This window comes from Silurus aristotelis (genome assembly GCF_946808225.1).
Source record: "Silurus aristotelis genome assembly, chromosome: 18".
NCBI classification, from domain to species: domain Eukaryota; kingdom Metazoa; phylum Chordata; class Actinopteri; order Siluriformes; family Siluridae; genus Silurus; species Silurus aristotelis.
The window spans coordinates 9,235,846-9,253,037 of record NC_139591.1 but is presented as its reverse complement, the minus strand read 5'-3'; the positions used below and the strand labels follow the sequence as shown (position 1 = coordinate 9,253,037).

At 37.5% G+C, this 17,192-nt stretch overlaps 1 protein-coding gene across 7 annotated transcripts in view; it reads left to right on the top strand.

Moving 5' to 3' along the window:
- The window catches only part of trim3b (tripartite motif containing 3b), a 43,350-nt gene that overhangs the window by 6,714 nt on the left and 19,444 nt on the right, over nucleotides 1–17,192 (top strand). For 3 of the 7 annotated variants that reach the window (XM_083569077.1, XM_083569080.1, XM_083569076.1), the window contains 2 exons: nucleotides 10,667–10,848; nucleotides 12,711–12,951. In XM_083569077.1, the coding sequence (XP_083425203.1) occupies nucleotides 10,703–10,848; nucleotides 12,711–12,951 (387 nt within the window). In that variant the 5' untranslated portion in view covers nucleotides 10,667–10,702. Of the gene's footprint in view, nucleotides 1–6,512; nucleotides 7,252–10,273; nucleotides 10,341–10,666; nucleotides 10,849–12,710; nucleotides 12,952–17,192 lie in introns of those variants that run through there. The other 4 variants (XM_083569079.1, XM_083569082.1, XM_083569078.1 and 1 more) reach the window with 3 other exon arrangements.

Sequence of the window (17,192 nt, the reverse complement as noted above, 5' to 3'; positions counted from 1 at the left end):
GTAGGGTGTGTGTGTAAGAGAGAGAAAAATACTGCCTGTGGATGCTGCCATGTCATCATCACTGACACCAGTTTACTGAGACAACGTTTTCTCTGAGCTTGAAATGCCTGGCTTTAATCATTCTCTGCCAGTTCAATCACAGGCTATTTCAATTTCCATGTACATGGGTTTACATTATATTTTGTAATGCACTCTTTTATCTGATGTGCATGAGTGATATACATGTGTGCATGTGATTCAGTACTGTCTAACACAGCATTGTGCATAGGGAACTGTCTGTCTCCTGTTATTGCTTCAGTCAAAAATAGGATCAAATCTGTTGTTTGACATGTAGCGAAGCATGCATGAAATTTTATTTATTTTCTTTGCCAATACCATTTATTTTCTCTGAAAGATCATTCTTGGTTATTTAATTTTTGTGACATATATACACCTTAAGTAATAATCCTAAATTATTCACTTTGATCAGATCATCCGGTCTAGAAGTTTGTGACTTTCTAAAACCTGTCAGGTAGCAGAGTTGATTCAGGCATAATAAACCTTTTTAGCAACAGCTGTTTCAGTGCTGAGGGGATAAAGTTCTTCAGAATGACAGAAAACTGGCACATACCTTCTTTATTTGCTGAAGGACTTACACAACATAGGTGTGCAAGCTGTGTATATAAACTATTGTGTAGTGCAGCCTCTCTGTCTTGTAAGTAAATAAGGTGCCAACATCAGAACTACTGGATGTGGGCTGACAGATTCCTAACCACATAACACTAATGATGCATATACATACATATAGAGGTTATTTGTTGTTTTATTAAGGTGTGTTTGATGAGCTGATGAAGCTGTGGCTCATAAAATCATGATACTTGGTAACTAAATGTTCCGAAATGACAGAGGAAAATAAGTTCCTTGAAATCTTTCTCTCTTTTTTATTAAAATTTTTTTTTTTTTATTTTAAATTTTTTTATATATTGCATTAATGACCTTTTCAGCATTTGAGGGATGACATATAAGGGCAAGGTAGCTGTTTTACAGCTTCACTAAACTTTACGTTGTCTGATTTTGTATTATTAAGGATGTACATGGTTTTGCTGTTCAGGCATTGTGACCAGAGTCATGGACAGACCTATAATACAAATTATCCAGTTGTTACAAATATATAATTACAATAGAAGACAACACACACTGTAAAAATGTTAGACTTAATTGTAGATATTTTGATGGAACTTCACAATTACACATTGCTAATAATAACAAAAACTATTTACTGCTTTACATTTTTTAATTTACCTGTTCCTTTTACAGAAAACTTTTTTATTTGAAACTATGGTCTAAAATATTTTGATAACCTCATCCTTTATGATTCACAATTACACATTATTTCTAAGTACATAGATATCTTGTACAAGTACAAAATTGTACAACCGAGAGCAAATCATTACCAACAGAAATGATTAATTCAGGGGATCAACCACTGACTGTAATGTGGATTTTAATGCTGATTGGGGAAAAGATGCAGTGGCTCTAGCCACCAGGCCACCCCCCTGTGCACGGCCCTGATTGTGACATTGTGATAAGAACAACAGTAGTAGACGCTAGTAGAAAAGCTTTAACACTGTAAAATACCTCAGGAGCTGCATTACTCTGAGTCATCTGCATGCTGTTTTAGTTTTTTGATGTGTGCTGTGTATGAGTGTGTACAGAGCTCATGAACTCATGACCACTGGTCTGTTGACATGGACTAGTCTATTGCTAAAGTCTGGAGACTGTGTGTTTGTGTATTAATCCATACCATTACTGCCTGTTAAATATGTTCAAAACCCAATTGACATTTAAATCTCTCTTGTTGAACCTTCTATGAACCCTGAAGCATGAGTTATTAATTTTCTTATTAAAGTTCATTCTAAATCTAATTTGCCCTGGATTTTCATAGGTTTATCCCACAGTGTGTAGATGTTAGAGGTTAAGCCTCCACACTTTACCAAATTTCCATGGTGCAAATATAAATAGGGAAATGCCTGAACCTGCCACAGCTGGTGACTGAGCAGTTTAGCAATTGTAGGGAAGTGGATTTGACCAGTTTTACCATGTTTAAGGAACTCATGAACCGCTAGTAGCTGAATGTGACTGATTTATAAGAATGAATAAAGGACTAGAGTTCAAGATCTTCCACTCCAACCCAAACCATATCTTCAATCAGCACACTTGGCACTTGATATTATCATGTTGGTCCAGGTTTGGATCTCCCAGTTCAAGTAAAGGAAAAAATCCAAAGAGAATTATACAATTCTGTGTCTCTAACTTTGTGATAACAGTTTGGGGAAAAAACAGATATGACTGGAAAAGACTAAATTATTTAGTTTATGTAGTCTATGTACAATATGGTATTAGATGCTTCAGAGATATTTTGATATGAAAATGTTTAATTAACACTATTTGCTACTGGCTGGAGTTTTATCCTCCTGCATGAACATCTTTTTTAACCATTTCAAAAAAACCTTTTTGATAAAACAAGAAAAAAAGTGGTGAATTACAAAGTGACCAAGGTTTGTAATGTTTATGTGGTGGTGTCTATTTTGTTTAGATTTTATCCTGCCATACTGTTTCAGGAAGATCAATTCAACTGTACTAAATATAACTAAAGATGCATGTGAGGACATCAGATCTTGTCATTCACTTGTGTCATTTTGTCCTGTTTCCCTAATTGCATGTTAGTCATTCCAAAGAGATTTCTTAGATTGATTGATAGATTTCTCATTAATTGACATGCTTCATCGAGTACTGTGCTCCAAGCACAGCTTATGGCTTTAACATATGCATAGCTGATAGAGCATGATCATTTTTCATGGCTCATTTGTTTCAAATGCCCAAATCATTTTTCTAACCCTACTTACTATCTTAATTAATTCATTAGGTTATCCCAGCACCATATGACAATCTGTGCCCCTTGCAAAGCTCACACTGTTTTTCCTCTTTTTTCCCCATTCTCATCTTGCCCCCTCTTTCTCCTCCTTTTTCTCTTTGCTTACCAAAGAATATGATGCCAGTCTTCCTGCTAAAGCTAAATGTCAGTTGTCTTTTATAGCTCTTACTGTCTAGCCTCATGGAAGCTCTCCTTTCTTTGACAATCTCTACTGAAATTATTTTCAGTCACCCACACTTGCTTTTAAGAATGAAAACAGCATTTCTGCAAAACGTTGGTTGTTAAACTACCTGCACCCCTACAAAATTCATGCCACACTATTTGTCATTTATCCAAATTTACTCTGCAGTATATTTACACTATACTGTTACAATGGGTACAATACACTCAGTGACACATATGTTACTTTAGTGCATCCATTAGTGTCTGAGACATTGAATATGAGGTGGCTGCATTTAAAAAGTAAATTACAAAAAAACTAAATTGTCTTTAGTGCCCCCTAGCAGTTGATTGCAGTATAATTTGAACCATGTACACGCTCATGGAAGTAAAAAAAAGCAGGAAAATGCAAGACAGTATAACAATTCACATATCCAGTCATTTTTAGCAACTGTATTCTGTGAGGTGCATCTTTTTACAATAAATTTTTATATGGATCATATTAATGAACATGTTGAGGAGATTAATGAATGATGACCGTGAGTCACATCAGCCCAGTCTCATGGCATTTCGTGTGATAATCACAAAATGTAATATACTGATTCGTGTTCATAGAGCTGAATTTCCCTCTCTTTTTTTGTGTCACTGAGGACGACTATTTTTTGTAATGTATTTCAATTGGGAGTGCTCTTCATGCTGCCACTGGATGCCACAAATGCTGTATTGCTTTTTTTTCTCGTTTGTTATTGATTTATGTCTTTTTTTTCTCTTCAAGCATGTATAAACCATATATCAGTACTTCCTTCTATTAAAAAAACATGTTAAAAAAATATATTTCCCTAGTTGATTAAGAACACTGCATTAATTAGAGAGACACACATTTATTACAGTATTACTCTTACTTATTTTCTACCTTATTCTCTGATAAAAACAAAGGAAAAAGATTACCTTAGTCATTTCCGTTGCTATGGAGACGGAGCCATTATTGAAGAAGTCTGAGTGACACTAAAAAAAATAAAGGTAAAAAAGGAAAAAAAAATTTCTCAATCTGTGAATGGGAAACAAGTGCACAGTGTTTTTGAACAGTGCTGTGCACTATTAGTGGCATCTGCAATATGTGGACATTATCCATTCCAAAAAATCCCTTTTCATCACAGTGTTTGCAATATATCTAAAAGCAGAATTGTATGATTTTTTTTTTGTTTGTTTTTTTTGTTTTGTTTTTTTTGTTTTTTTGCAGTCACCTATATTATTAAAGGTGCTTTTTCTACCAGCTACAATTGTGTGCATGTTAGAACATTTTGTCAGTATCTCAATTATTGGAAAAAGAGAGCAGAAGAAAGGTCATGAGTGCTCCAAACACAGCTTATGGGTTCAATGTATGCATCACTAATGGAGCATGATTATTTTCCATAGCTAATTAATTTCCACCACCTAAATATTATTAGAAAACTCACTTTTTTAACTTATTTAAACTTTATTTGGCCTTATATTAATTTATTAGGTTACCCTAGAACCACATGACAGTCTGTGCTCTGTGCCACTTGTGTAGCTCACCCTGCTTTTCTGATTTTTTTGCCATCTATATTTATTTCTCATCCTGCCTTCTCACTGTTTACTGAATATCAAACATCTGTTAGTTCTGATGGTGGATTTAAAAAAATCTTCTTTAGCTCAAACTCTGCTCCTTTCCTCCATCTCCATAAAAAATGTGAATAAAACAAATTTGTCAATCACTAACTCCTGAATTTTAGAATGAGGTCTGCTATGCATAAATAATATTCGAACCTTGGAGCTTTGTCCCAGCACACCATCAGCTGGCCTGCCATCTGCATGGTGACTCAACATGCCCGCTGGTAAAAAGACAGCCAGCTCACGTGGATTATTTTTTTTTGTATGAGATGGAAAAAAATTCATTTTTTTTGTAGACATGCAAAACTGCCTTTGGATTCAGGGGGCACATGATCAAGAGTGAGCCCAGAGCAAGGCAGTGGTTTTATTTATTTATGTGTGTATACATTTGCATACACACATACATTGTGTGTTCTCAGATTATTTCTGGCTCAAATCATCGAGAAATATTCTCAGAGTAGAGAGGGAGAACAAGCAACAGCATAATCATTTACTAATTAGAAGACATGTATACACACAAAAATAAATTCTGTCCATTATATGTGCATATGCTAAGTGAAAGCTTTTGTCAAAATTTTCAGTCACAATATGAGCCATATTCAGTGCTCTTGTGCTGAGAAACAGTGAGTGGCATTTGTCTTTTGTAAAAGATTGCTGTATGAATTTGTTTTTGCATCTCATAAGGTATTCTGTTCCTGTTTCATACTGAAATCTCCCACACTGACAAAATACATGTTTTAATGTTTTATATGCTATCATCCTTTTAGTGACCTCTAATACGAAATGAAGATGATTCATAAAAGGCAACAAGTTCAGATGTGTTTTAGATTAACATTCCTCCAAGGTCAGCTTCACTTCTCTCCAGGCCATTCTCTCTCTCTCTCTCTCTCTCTCTCTCTCTCTCTCTCTCTCTCTCTCTCTCTCTCTCTCTCTCTCTCTCTTGTCTGTCTGTCCTGAGACTGGCATTATCAGTCACTTTCCTTTGCACTTTCTTTTGACAGGTTTATGTAAAAACAAAAAACAAACAAACAAAAAAAAACATGTCTGTACAAAGAGGAATAGACTTGTCTTAATTATGTCAGTAACTAGGCAATGACTGCACAATGTTTTAATTGACTAAGCAAGAAGTGACAAGTATCCACACAGATCATAATCTCCTAATTCTAAAGTTCATTAGAAAAAAAGCCTATGCAAAGGAGGATTACGCATTCTGTCTATGATAAAAAATGACTTGTAATAGTTTACAATGTTGCACTCTTGCTTGAAGATGTATCTTTAATTCTAACGATTGCATGCAACAATAGAGATTTATAGTCTGAAGCATGGTTTGAAGCATGGATCATATATTCTCCCTTGTAGCAATGTTTTTTTCAAAACATTAATGCAATTGGCTGTATTTAAAGAGAGATCATCTGTCTTAATTGTCACCGCAAACATATTTTTATGGTGCTTGATAATCCTTAGGCTGTCCGAGTCTTTCGATGTTTAATCCCCAGATCCGGTGACACCCAACAGTTGTTGAGAGTGACGTCATAGTTTATATAATTGACTTATTGACTGCATACAAGTCAAATTTCCTAAATTGTCACTAAAGTGAATTTTATTATAGAAGTTACAACTTGTTTGATAGTTTGATATTGACCTGGGTATAATGTCTTTTTAGGTTTATGTTATTTATCATGCATTACAATGAGATTCTTTAATGTTATGGGAATGCATTATTTTAAAAACCCACAAAGACTCTATCATTTGCCCCATAATCATCTCAGACCCATTCGGAGGAGCTGAGGATAATGATGCAGAATTGATGAAAACTAAGTGCACTTCATTGAACTTCAGTGCAGAGGTACATATTTAGCCTCACTGGTTTCGAGATACCGTCTAATGATGTCATGGAGAGATGTTTATATTCCTGGCACAGTGACCTTTAAACTAATGCCAATTCTCTTCCATTTCCTTGGCTTCTCCTGTTTAAATGTTGCACCGGACCTTACATAACACTTTTCTTGTTTACCAGCTAAGAAACAGCTTTGCTTGTGATGAAATATTTATCTGACGAGACATTTTTTCTTTGGCCAAACTCTGTCTCTGTGCTTTTCCCTTATGCTGTCTCACCCCACCCAGTTTGTCAGCAGGCATTGTTAGCCTGTGAGGCAATCCTTGCTTTCGGCAGGCTTATGCTGACCAACCAATAAGGGAAGAGTCCACGGGAAGAGGACTTGGTGTGTGTTCAGTGTCAGCCAATGGAATAGCCGGTGTGGGTTGCGGCTTAGAATCCAGCCTCACGTCAGAGCTGAGCTTCAGTCAGTATGAGGTGCCTGGAGAAAGCCTGTGTGCACTCAGGCGTGGGTTGGAGAGACTGAGAAAGGGAGGGAGAGAGAGACATGGAATGAAGAAGAGAAGCAGAGGGAGGGTAAAGAGTTTTGAGCTTAGGGGGCGTAGGCAGGGACAGTGACACAGGATCTCATTTTGTTGTTCTGTTACTGAGCCCAGCAGGAATACAGGAAACAGGAATGAAGCCTGCCTGAGATTTCTTCAACTCTTCTGTAAGTGTGTGTGTATATGTGTGTTTATATGTGTGTTTATATGTGTGTGTGTGTGTGTGTGTGTGTGTGTGTGTGTGTGTGTGTGTGTGTGTGTGTGTGTGTGTGTGTGTGTGTGTGTGCGCTCGTGCAATTATAATCATACTGAGGCTCTGAAGAATGTCATTGTTGCAGGTCTTTCATAGAGACAGCTGCTGCTTTATAGTCAGTCTCAGTTTCCATTGCCACTGTAGATACAAATGACAAGCATTTTCTTCAGTGTCAATGAAACCTTATTTTCAACAGTTCTGACTCTCATTCACATTCTGAGGTCTTTGTAAGTCTGTGTTTGTTCTGAGGTATTTTAAAGGCTAACAACAATTTATTCAGCAAACCATCTAGGATTACATACTGTAGTGTAAATAACCCTGTGTTTTGCGAGATGCATGCTTTAACCAGGGGCATGAACTTTGTTGCCTGTATTTCATTTGACTGTGTGATCGTCACACCATGCCATGTTATATCCCACTTCATATTTGTTTTAGTTCACCTACTTTTCTAAGACCAGTAAACTCTGATGGATAAAAAAGTTCAGCTGAAAGTTTTTTCCTGCCTGAATATCCTGTTTTGCTCAAGAATGTCAACTTAACTATGAGTTATGATTTTCCTTTAAATAGGTTTCATGGGCATGTCATCCGGCTGCAGTTTAATCTAAAACAAATTGAATACTAAGTGCATGCAAATGACATCACAGGGTGGAATACTGGGTCAAGTGGTGATTGTTTTTTGGTTGATGTTATGTTTTTGTATCATAAACACTGACAGGTTTTCATTTAATCACAATAGTGTCACACAACAGTTAGATTTTTTTTCTGTAAAAAGTAAGTTATATTTTTTTCAGGTTTACCACTCCTTCTAGGTCAGTCCTAAATCTATATTAGCACAGAACCTTTATGTAACCACAAAGCTTATAAATGATGGAGCTGTAAGTAATTGCATAAAACAATATATATTTTTTAACGCAATAACTGTAGTTAAACTTAAAGAAGTTAGAAAACTTAAAAGTGTACACCTCTTTCACCTCATCCCAGTGCTTATTCTAGAAAGCCGTCAAAGTATACATGGCCTGTGAGAGCTCAACTTGGCATCTTGTGAATCCCAGGCATCTACTGGAGTGTCTGACCCTGTTTAAGTCCTCTCGGGTGATAGCCCAGTCTTATTTTAGTCTTGCTACATCATCCCATCAAAACAGACTGATGGAGAAAAAAAGGGGGGTGATAATGGGGGATTATATCAGATGTACTTTTTGAGACCCCCTGTTTCTACTCTCGTTAGTCACACGTCTATCCTGTTTTAGACAAAGTATTACCTTCAAATTAAGGTCGTAATTCCTGTTGCACATTTGACCCATTGACAGAAGTTTGTGTGTGAGGAAAAAGGATGTGAGGCATTAAAAGTTAATCTGCCCATGACCCACTGAAAACTGCTCCAATAGACTAACAGCAGCTCATGCTAATGCTCATGTTAAAACTGCACATCTGGAATCCTTCGTTTGGAACAGGTCTTGGAGGGTGGGGAGTAAAGAGGTCAAAGTTATTATTGGCTATCACAGTGTGTTCCTAACAGCCACTGCTGACATCACTTACTGACACTGATGTTTCTCCACATAATCTAAAATTGGGAAAAGCAGTTTCTCAAGTGTTCTTTGCATGTTAACTGCCTTTAGATTTCCAAAAGAAGTCCAGCTTGATGTGTTTTCTGAAAGGTTAACCCTCTTTACAGAATGCCCTTATTTAGAGTGACTCACTGAAGTGCTTTGTAGTAAAAAATATATCCTTATGTGAGTAGACTAGATCAGGTATTTTGAATGCCATCAAGCTTGTTATGGGAAGGTCTGGCATTAAAAAAACAACAAATCAAGGGATTTTTTAAAAATGGACATGCGAAGTTAAGAAGTGCTGGGTAAAGGTAGTGACTCAGCTGCTCGGACAGTCAGGGAAAGTTCAGTCCACTACTTGGATATCAGTATAGAGAAAGACTATTCAGTGCATGAATGTTGAGGGATGGTGGCTCTGTTTAAACCAGGGTTTAAATCCACACTTAGTGCCTAACGGTAGATGGGTGGGCTAGTTTGTTTTTTGGTCTTGCCTATAAGCATACATGTTTTAAATCTGATGCATCAAATGCAGTAGTGTGGGAGAACTTGTGAGGAAAATTAAAACAAGTGTAGAAAACAAATATAGTAGTCTACTTTCAAGGGAAAGAACAAGCATCTGGGTGGCATTTGTGGATGGAAATGTTCAGATTATCCTGATGTAAAATTTTTATGAGTGTATTTAACTGTTCCTACTTCAAAACCCAGGTAGTGTTCTTATAACAGGCATTAATGCCCATTAGGGGTTAAACTCTGTGCCACTAAAAGTCAGGTAGCAACATAACACTATCTTGTGTCACTGGTTTTAATATAAAGCAATTAAATCTACCTAACTGCTGCTGTATCTACTTGACTTGCTTATCTTTTGTGTTTACATGTTGTGTTTATTTACAAGTACACTCCTGTGTACAGTTTTCTTTTGCACATTGTACTAAAACATACGGTTTACTGGCAGTGCTGTTTTGTGTTTTGTGTATCTGTCCTACACCGTCTTGTGTTGTCTTTTGTCTTGCACTGTTTGCAATCTGTTGCACACAATGCACTTTATGTGGCTAGGACAACTTACTTTAGACTTTAGCTCTGTGTTCTGTATGCATGTTGTGTGATGTAGCTCTATGTTTTATGTAGCACCAGGGTCCCGGAGAATTCTCATTTCACTGTGTACTGTCAGCTGTATATGGTTAAAATTACATTAAAAGCTACGTGATTTGACATTCTTAATATAAACTAATGAAGGTGTTTACAAAATACCTAAACAGTTTAGATAATATTGTATTGCTATAGACACTATTGCAAACTTGTATATAGGAGTTGAGTGTGGTTTTGTTCCATCTTTGTAAAGAGCTGTGGTTTTAGCAAATATGCATTTTCTTTCTTCTTCTGTCTGCATAGTTCATGGTGTCATTTTGTGCTTGTTGAAGGATAAACTGAAGCCAGAGAGATGTGTGACTGAAGGAAGGTATAATAATTATAAGAACTGTAAAATATGAAACAGGAAGTATTGTATATTGGAAAATATTAGGAAGTAAATCCAATATGGTTATTGTGATACACTGTAAACTTTCAAATTTTTAATTATAAAAAATGTAGATGAAAATAAATGCTTGTAAACTCATGCTTTCAGGGTAACTTTTGACATTATTAAATTGTCTTCAAGCCTCAAAACCCATTTAGTAGTATTCTTTTAATTTTTTTTATGATTAACCATACCTCCCTCTGTCTGGGTATGTGTCACATGTTTACTGTGTGTGTGTGTGTGTGTGTGTGTGTGTGTGTGTGAGACAGGTTAAGGTGTGTCCTGGCCCCCAGCTGTGTCTGTGAATGTCTGTCACCATGGCTAAGCGAGAGACTGGCAGCCCAAGTCCAGTGGTGCGGCAAATAGACAAGCAGTTCCTGGTCTGCAGCATCTGCCTCGATCACTTCCACAACCCCAAAGTGCTGCCCTGCTTACACACCTTCTGTGAACGGTACTGTTTTACCCACACTCTAAGAGCTCTAGTGTTTCTGAACACCTTTTTGTAACAGTCCATAAGAGGATAGTCAGATGTTACCCATATTTGATTAGACTGGTCCCCTGTGACCAAACTTTGTAAATACATGGTGTAGATACCCAAACAACTTAGTAGTACAACTTACGGCAGTGTTTTCGTTCTAAAATTAAGTGATGCTTTAGTGATTACTGAGTGCTCCCCTATCATGTGACAGCTGCTATGTGAGGAAGGTGAAGGCTAACACATACTTCCTCTGAGACATGCAAAGTCAGCCAACTGCATCATTTTGAGCTGTTGCTTCTGCTGCATCACTTGGCAACGTAACACACTCTGCCATCTATTGCCTTCATCATACATCTGCCATCTCAGACCCCCACAGCAGTATGCAGTCTCTCACACACAGAGCATGGCCAATTTTACTTCTTTGGCTCCTGAACATAAATGGCATTTTATTGCACTCACGATTTCCTGTCAATAGTCGAAAAACTGTTTTTTGTGCTACTCAGGAATTCCTTTTTTTCATTTGTTTTATATTTACTTCCTCTGTTTTGTAGTAAATGATCCAGAATTAAACTGAAATCTTTAACTTAACTTAATTCACACTGCATAGTCAAAGCTATGTGATCACAGCCATCACACCAATGTACACAATAAGGACAAATGTTTGTGAACACCTGACTATAAGATGTACTTTAGGACATCCTATTTCACATTTTTTACTGATATGATATCCTCCACACTTTCGTGAAAATGTTCCATCAGATTTTTGAGACAGGTAGTGATGAAGACTGAGGAGGCCTGGAGTGCAAGGTGTTTAATAGATGTGAGGTCAGAGCTTTATAGGAGTCCAATTAAAATCCTCCACTGTAACACTTGTAAACCATATCTTCATGTAGCTTTCTTTGTGCACAGGGACATTGTCATTCTGGAAAAGTTCTTTTTTTTCTAGTTCAGATGAAGGGAACATTTTATGCTACAGCATCCAAAGACATCCTATACAATTGTGCAGTTTGGAGAAAAAACAAAGCACATATGGCTAGAAAGGTATTTTACTGTAGGTATTTTGCCCAAAATGTTGCCACAATTGTGAGCACAGCATTGTCTACAAAAACTTTGTTTTTATTATCACCTGTTCCTGCATTAAAGTCCCTGAAGACATGGTTTGCTGAGGATGATGTTAAAGAACTCAAGTGATCTGCACAGCACTGACCATTGTGGAACATGCCTTCCTTACCTGATATCACTAATGTTCTCGTGATTGATTGGGCAAATACCAACAGCTTTGCTCCAAGGTCTTAAAAAAAAAGAAGACTTCCCAGAAGAGTATTACTGCAAAAAAAGGGGGACTAACTTTGCAATGGAATGTTCTACAAGCACATATAGATATAATGGTCAGGTCTCCACATACATTGTGGTCATATATGTATATTTGTAAAATTAAAACCGGAATAAACTCTGATTTTGCTGCTTGTTTCTTATTGGCTTCAGACAGTTTTTCTATAAGTGTGTGTTCTTTATTTATATATATTTTTCCCTTCATTTTGCCTTTACAAAGGTGCAGCATCCTCTCCTTGCTGTGTGTTATTAACTAGTGTTTATGTTCTATGCCTCTGTGGTTTGACACAACAAAAAAATTTAGAGACTCCATAAATATAATCCTTTATTTATTGTTCCTCCTTATATCTCACGCACCCTTTTTTTTTCTTTAACCCAAATCATTCTTTTATGTCATGTAATTAATAATATTAATTATTTTACATCTTCCTCATGTTCATCTTTTTTCCACTCAATATCACTTCTTTACTTTGTTCTTTTTTTTAATTTATTTTTTTATACAGGTGCTTACAAAACTATATACCACCCCAGTCACTGACTCTTTCGTGCCCAGTGTGCCGACAGACCTCCATCCTGCCTGAAAAAGGCGTAGCAGCTCTGCAGAATAATTTCTTTATCACCAATCTGATGGAGGTGTTGCAGAGGGATCCGGAATGTTCCCGTCCAGAGGCCTGCAACATGCTTGAGTCTGTGAGCGCAGCAGTTGCTGGAAAGCCTCTTTCCTGCCCAAATCATGAGGGCAAGGTAAGCTTCTTATCAATCAAATGAACTGATATGAAAAGAAATAGCAACCCATAGTTAAGTGAAAAGTTTGATAATGGAATGTGTGGACATTTCATTTTTAATTTTTATTTTTGCAAAGCTTTTCTTATGTCATGAGCATCACTCTTATGCAGCCTTTTTGTCTCTCCACACATGCATACACCATTTGACATTCCAGCCTTTCCCCAAATATCTCAGAGAGTGCAATACAGAGCATTTCTACAATAGCAAATAAAATAAAAAAAATATATTTTTTTTTTGCCAGAGCACAAAGAATTAGAACTTTTAGCTTTTCTGAAACTTTATCCAAGCAATGATTATAACGAGCAATGTTTTTTTAATAATGTAAAATACATCATGCACACGCAAACAAGCATATAACCCCGGGAAGGCCTTTTTATCATATTGCAAATATACACTGGAGATCAAAATTAGAGAACAATTTATAAACAATTGAACAATTTTGAAATAATGTCATCTTTACTGCTCAACAGTTGAAGGAGTTTTTTCCAAAAAATAACTAGGGCATTTCTAAAAAAAACATTATTTTGCAGAAAACACACTGATCAAAATTAGAGAACAACAATGACTGTACCATGGAAAAAGATTACAACAAAATTTTCTGAAGCAATTAGTAGGAAGTGTACAGGCCTCTGCTCTGAATGACTTCAGCACATCTGCGGCCACAGGACAGCACTAGTCTCTCACACTGCTCTGGTGTGATTTTGGTCCACTCTCCTTCCAGTCTCCTCCACAGTTCGGTGACTGTAGTGGGTTTCTTGGCCATAACTTAGTCGCCACGGATTTTCCAGAGGTTCTCTATTGGGTTGAGATCAGGACTCTGGGCAGGCCATGTCATTATTTCAATGTTTTCAGTTTCCCGTTTTGCTGTGTGACATGGAGCGTTGTCCTGCATGAACACTGTGATTGGGTGATGAATGCAGGGAAGGAACCATATGTTGTTGAAGAAGGTTCTGATAAACATTTGCATTCACTCTGCCATGTACAGTGAGGAAAATAAGTATTTAAACACCCTGCTATTTTGCAAGTTCTCCCACTTAGAAATCATGGAGGGGTCTGAAATTGTCATCGTAGGTGCATGTCCACTGTGAGAGACATAATCTAAAAAAAAAAAAATCCCGAAATTACAATGTATGATTTTTTAACTATTTAATTGTATGATACAGCTGCAAATAAGTATTTGAACACTTGAGAAAGTCAATGTTAATATTTGGTAAAGTAGCCTTTGTTTGCATTTACAGAGGTCAAACATTTCCTGTAGTTTTTCACCAGGTTTGCACAAACTGCAGGAGGGATTTTGGCCCACTCCTCCACACAGATCTTCTCTAGATCAGTTAGGTTTCTGGCCTGTCGCTGAGAAACATGGAGTTTGAGCTCTCTCCAAAGATTCTCTATTGGGTTTAGGTCTGGAGACTGGCTAGGCCACGCCAGAACCTTGATATGCTTCTTACAGTGCCACTCCTTGGTTATCCTGGCTTCGGGTCATTGTCATGTTGGAAGACCCAGCCTCGACCCATCTTTAATGCTCTAACTGAGGAAAGGAGGTTGTTCCCCAAAATCTCGCAATACATGGCCCCGGTCATCCTCTCCTTAATACAGTGCAGTCGCCCTGTCCCATGTGCAGAAAAACACCCCCAAAGCATGATGCTACCACCCCCATGCTTCACAGTAGGGATAGTGTTCTTGGGATGGTACTTATCATTCTTCTTCCTCCAAACACATTTAGTGGAATTATGAACCAAAAGTTCTATTTTGGTTTCATCTGACCACATGACTTTCTCCCATGACTCCTCTGGATCATCCAAATGGTCATTGGCAAACTTAAGACGTGCCTAGACATGTGCTGGTTTAAGCAGGGGAACCTTCCGTGCCATGCATGATTTCAAACCATGACGTCTTAGTGTATTACCAACAGTAACCTTGGAAACGGTGGTCCCAGCTCTTTTCAGGTCATTGACCAGCTCCTCCCGTGTAGTTCTGGGCTGATTTTTCACCTTCCTTAGGATCATTGAGACCCCACGAGGTGAGATCTTGCATGGAGCCCCAGTCCGAGGGAGATTGACAGTCATGTTTAGCTTCTTCCATTTTCTAATGATTGCTCCAACAGTGGACCTTTTTTCACCAAGCTGCTTGGCAATTTCCCCGTAGCCCTTTCCAGCCTTGTGGAGGTGTACAATTTTGTCTCTAGTGTCTTTGGACAGCTCTTTAGTCTTGGCCATGTTAGTAGTTGGATTCTTACTGATTGTATGGGGTGGACAGGTGTCTTTATGCAGCTAACGACCTCAAACAGGTGCATCTAATTTAGGATAATAAATGTAGTGGAGGTGGACATTTTAAAGGCAGACTAACAGGTCTTTGAGGGTCAGGATTCTAGCTGATAGACAGGTGTTCAAATACTTATTTGCAGCTGTATCATACAAAAAAATTGTTTAAAAATCATATATTGTGATTTCTGGATTTTTTTTTTTAGATTATGTCTCTCACAGTGGACATGCAAAATAGAAGGGTGTTCAAATACTTATTTTACTCACTGTAGCTGTATATGAGGCCCAACTCCTGCTGCAGAAAACATGCCCCAAACCATGACACTTTCTCCTCCACTTTTTACTGACTTCTTAACACACTTTGGGTTCAGTCTTTCTCCAGTTTGTCGCCGAACATAAAGTTTCCCATCGGACCCAAATAGATTAAACTTGCTTTCATCACTGAAGTGAAATTTGGACCAGTGTCCACACAACATGCTCCTCAGCAAAGCTTAGTCTAGCCTTTTGATTCTTTCTGCTAATGAGAGGTTTGGTCACTGCAGAGTGGGCTTTCAGTCCAAATGCTCTTAAACGTCGAGACACTGTATGACGAGACAGATCCTTACCCAGTTCAGCGCTGACCTGGTGAGCAGTTCCAGCTGCAGTGTGGAAACGATTGCCCATTGAGATCCTCCGCAGTATCCTGTCCTCTCTTGTATTTGTCTTCCGTGGACGACCAGCCTTTTTGGCGGACTTGAATGAGTTTGTGATGTTGTAAAGATTCAATATTCTTGAAATCACAGATTTGGAACGACCAACTTGTCTTGCTATGGCTGAAAGGGTCATCCCTTTGGCCTTCATCTGGACAACCTGCTGCTGGAGGCTTTCAGTCACTTTAGAACGGCCCACCATCTTGCAGAGTCAGTGAAACTGGAAGTTAGGCTGCCAGTTAAATAGGGGTTGACAGATTATCAAGGAAATTAGCACCAGGTGCCAGATTAACACCAATAACTGGGAGGTATCTGAAAGTGTTCTCTAATTTTGATCAGTGTGTTTTCTGAAAAATAATGGGTTTTTTTTTGGAAATGCCTTAGTTATTTTGTGGAAAAGGTGTTCTGGTAGCATGGTATAGACAGGACAAAAACTCCTTCAACTGTTGAGCAGTAAAGATGACATTATTTCAGAATTGTTCAATTGTTTATAAATTGTTCTATAATTTTGATCTTATACTGCTTTTAAGAGACACATTCAAGCTAAATCTTTTAATGGTTTGAAAATTTAATTTGACCAATTTTTTTTTTATAAATGCACAGATGTTATACAAAAAAGAACACCTTTACACACTCTGCATCCAGGCAGTTAGTTTCTCCAAACATTCAGCTGAAATATTTTTTTGCCATGCCTCTTGTAAACCTTGCCAAAGGTTTTCTTCACTAGTTTTTCTGAACTTGCAATCCAGTTCATCCCGGAGCAAATCAGTACTCAGGATGTCCTGTTTTACTGTTTGTTTTCTAAATAACACTTAGAGAGCTTGGATGTACGCTTAGGGTCATTGTATTGTATGGGGAAAGTGGTTCTAATTAGCCACAGTCCAGATGGAATTGATTCAGTAGACTTTTTACCCAGAACAAGTCTTCAACCTTTTTTCTGCTCTAAAACAACCCCAAACCATTAAGCTTCCACTTCCACATCTTACATAAGTTCTGTTAAAGCCATAAATGTCAAATTTGAACTCATCTGTCCACAGAACTTTCTTCCAGTAATTTAATGTCCAATTCTTGTGAGGTTTTGCCTAGTTTGTTGCATGTAAACATATGAAACATGAATTTTTCAAAACTTTTGACAGGCACTGAGCATAAGAATTATATACAAAGCGAATCAGAGTAGAGTTTTTATGTATAGAATAAGAAAAAGAAGGAGAGGAAGGGCTTGTGATCATTATTTCCTATGATTTAATTG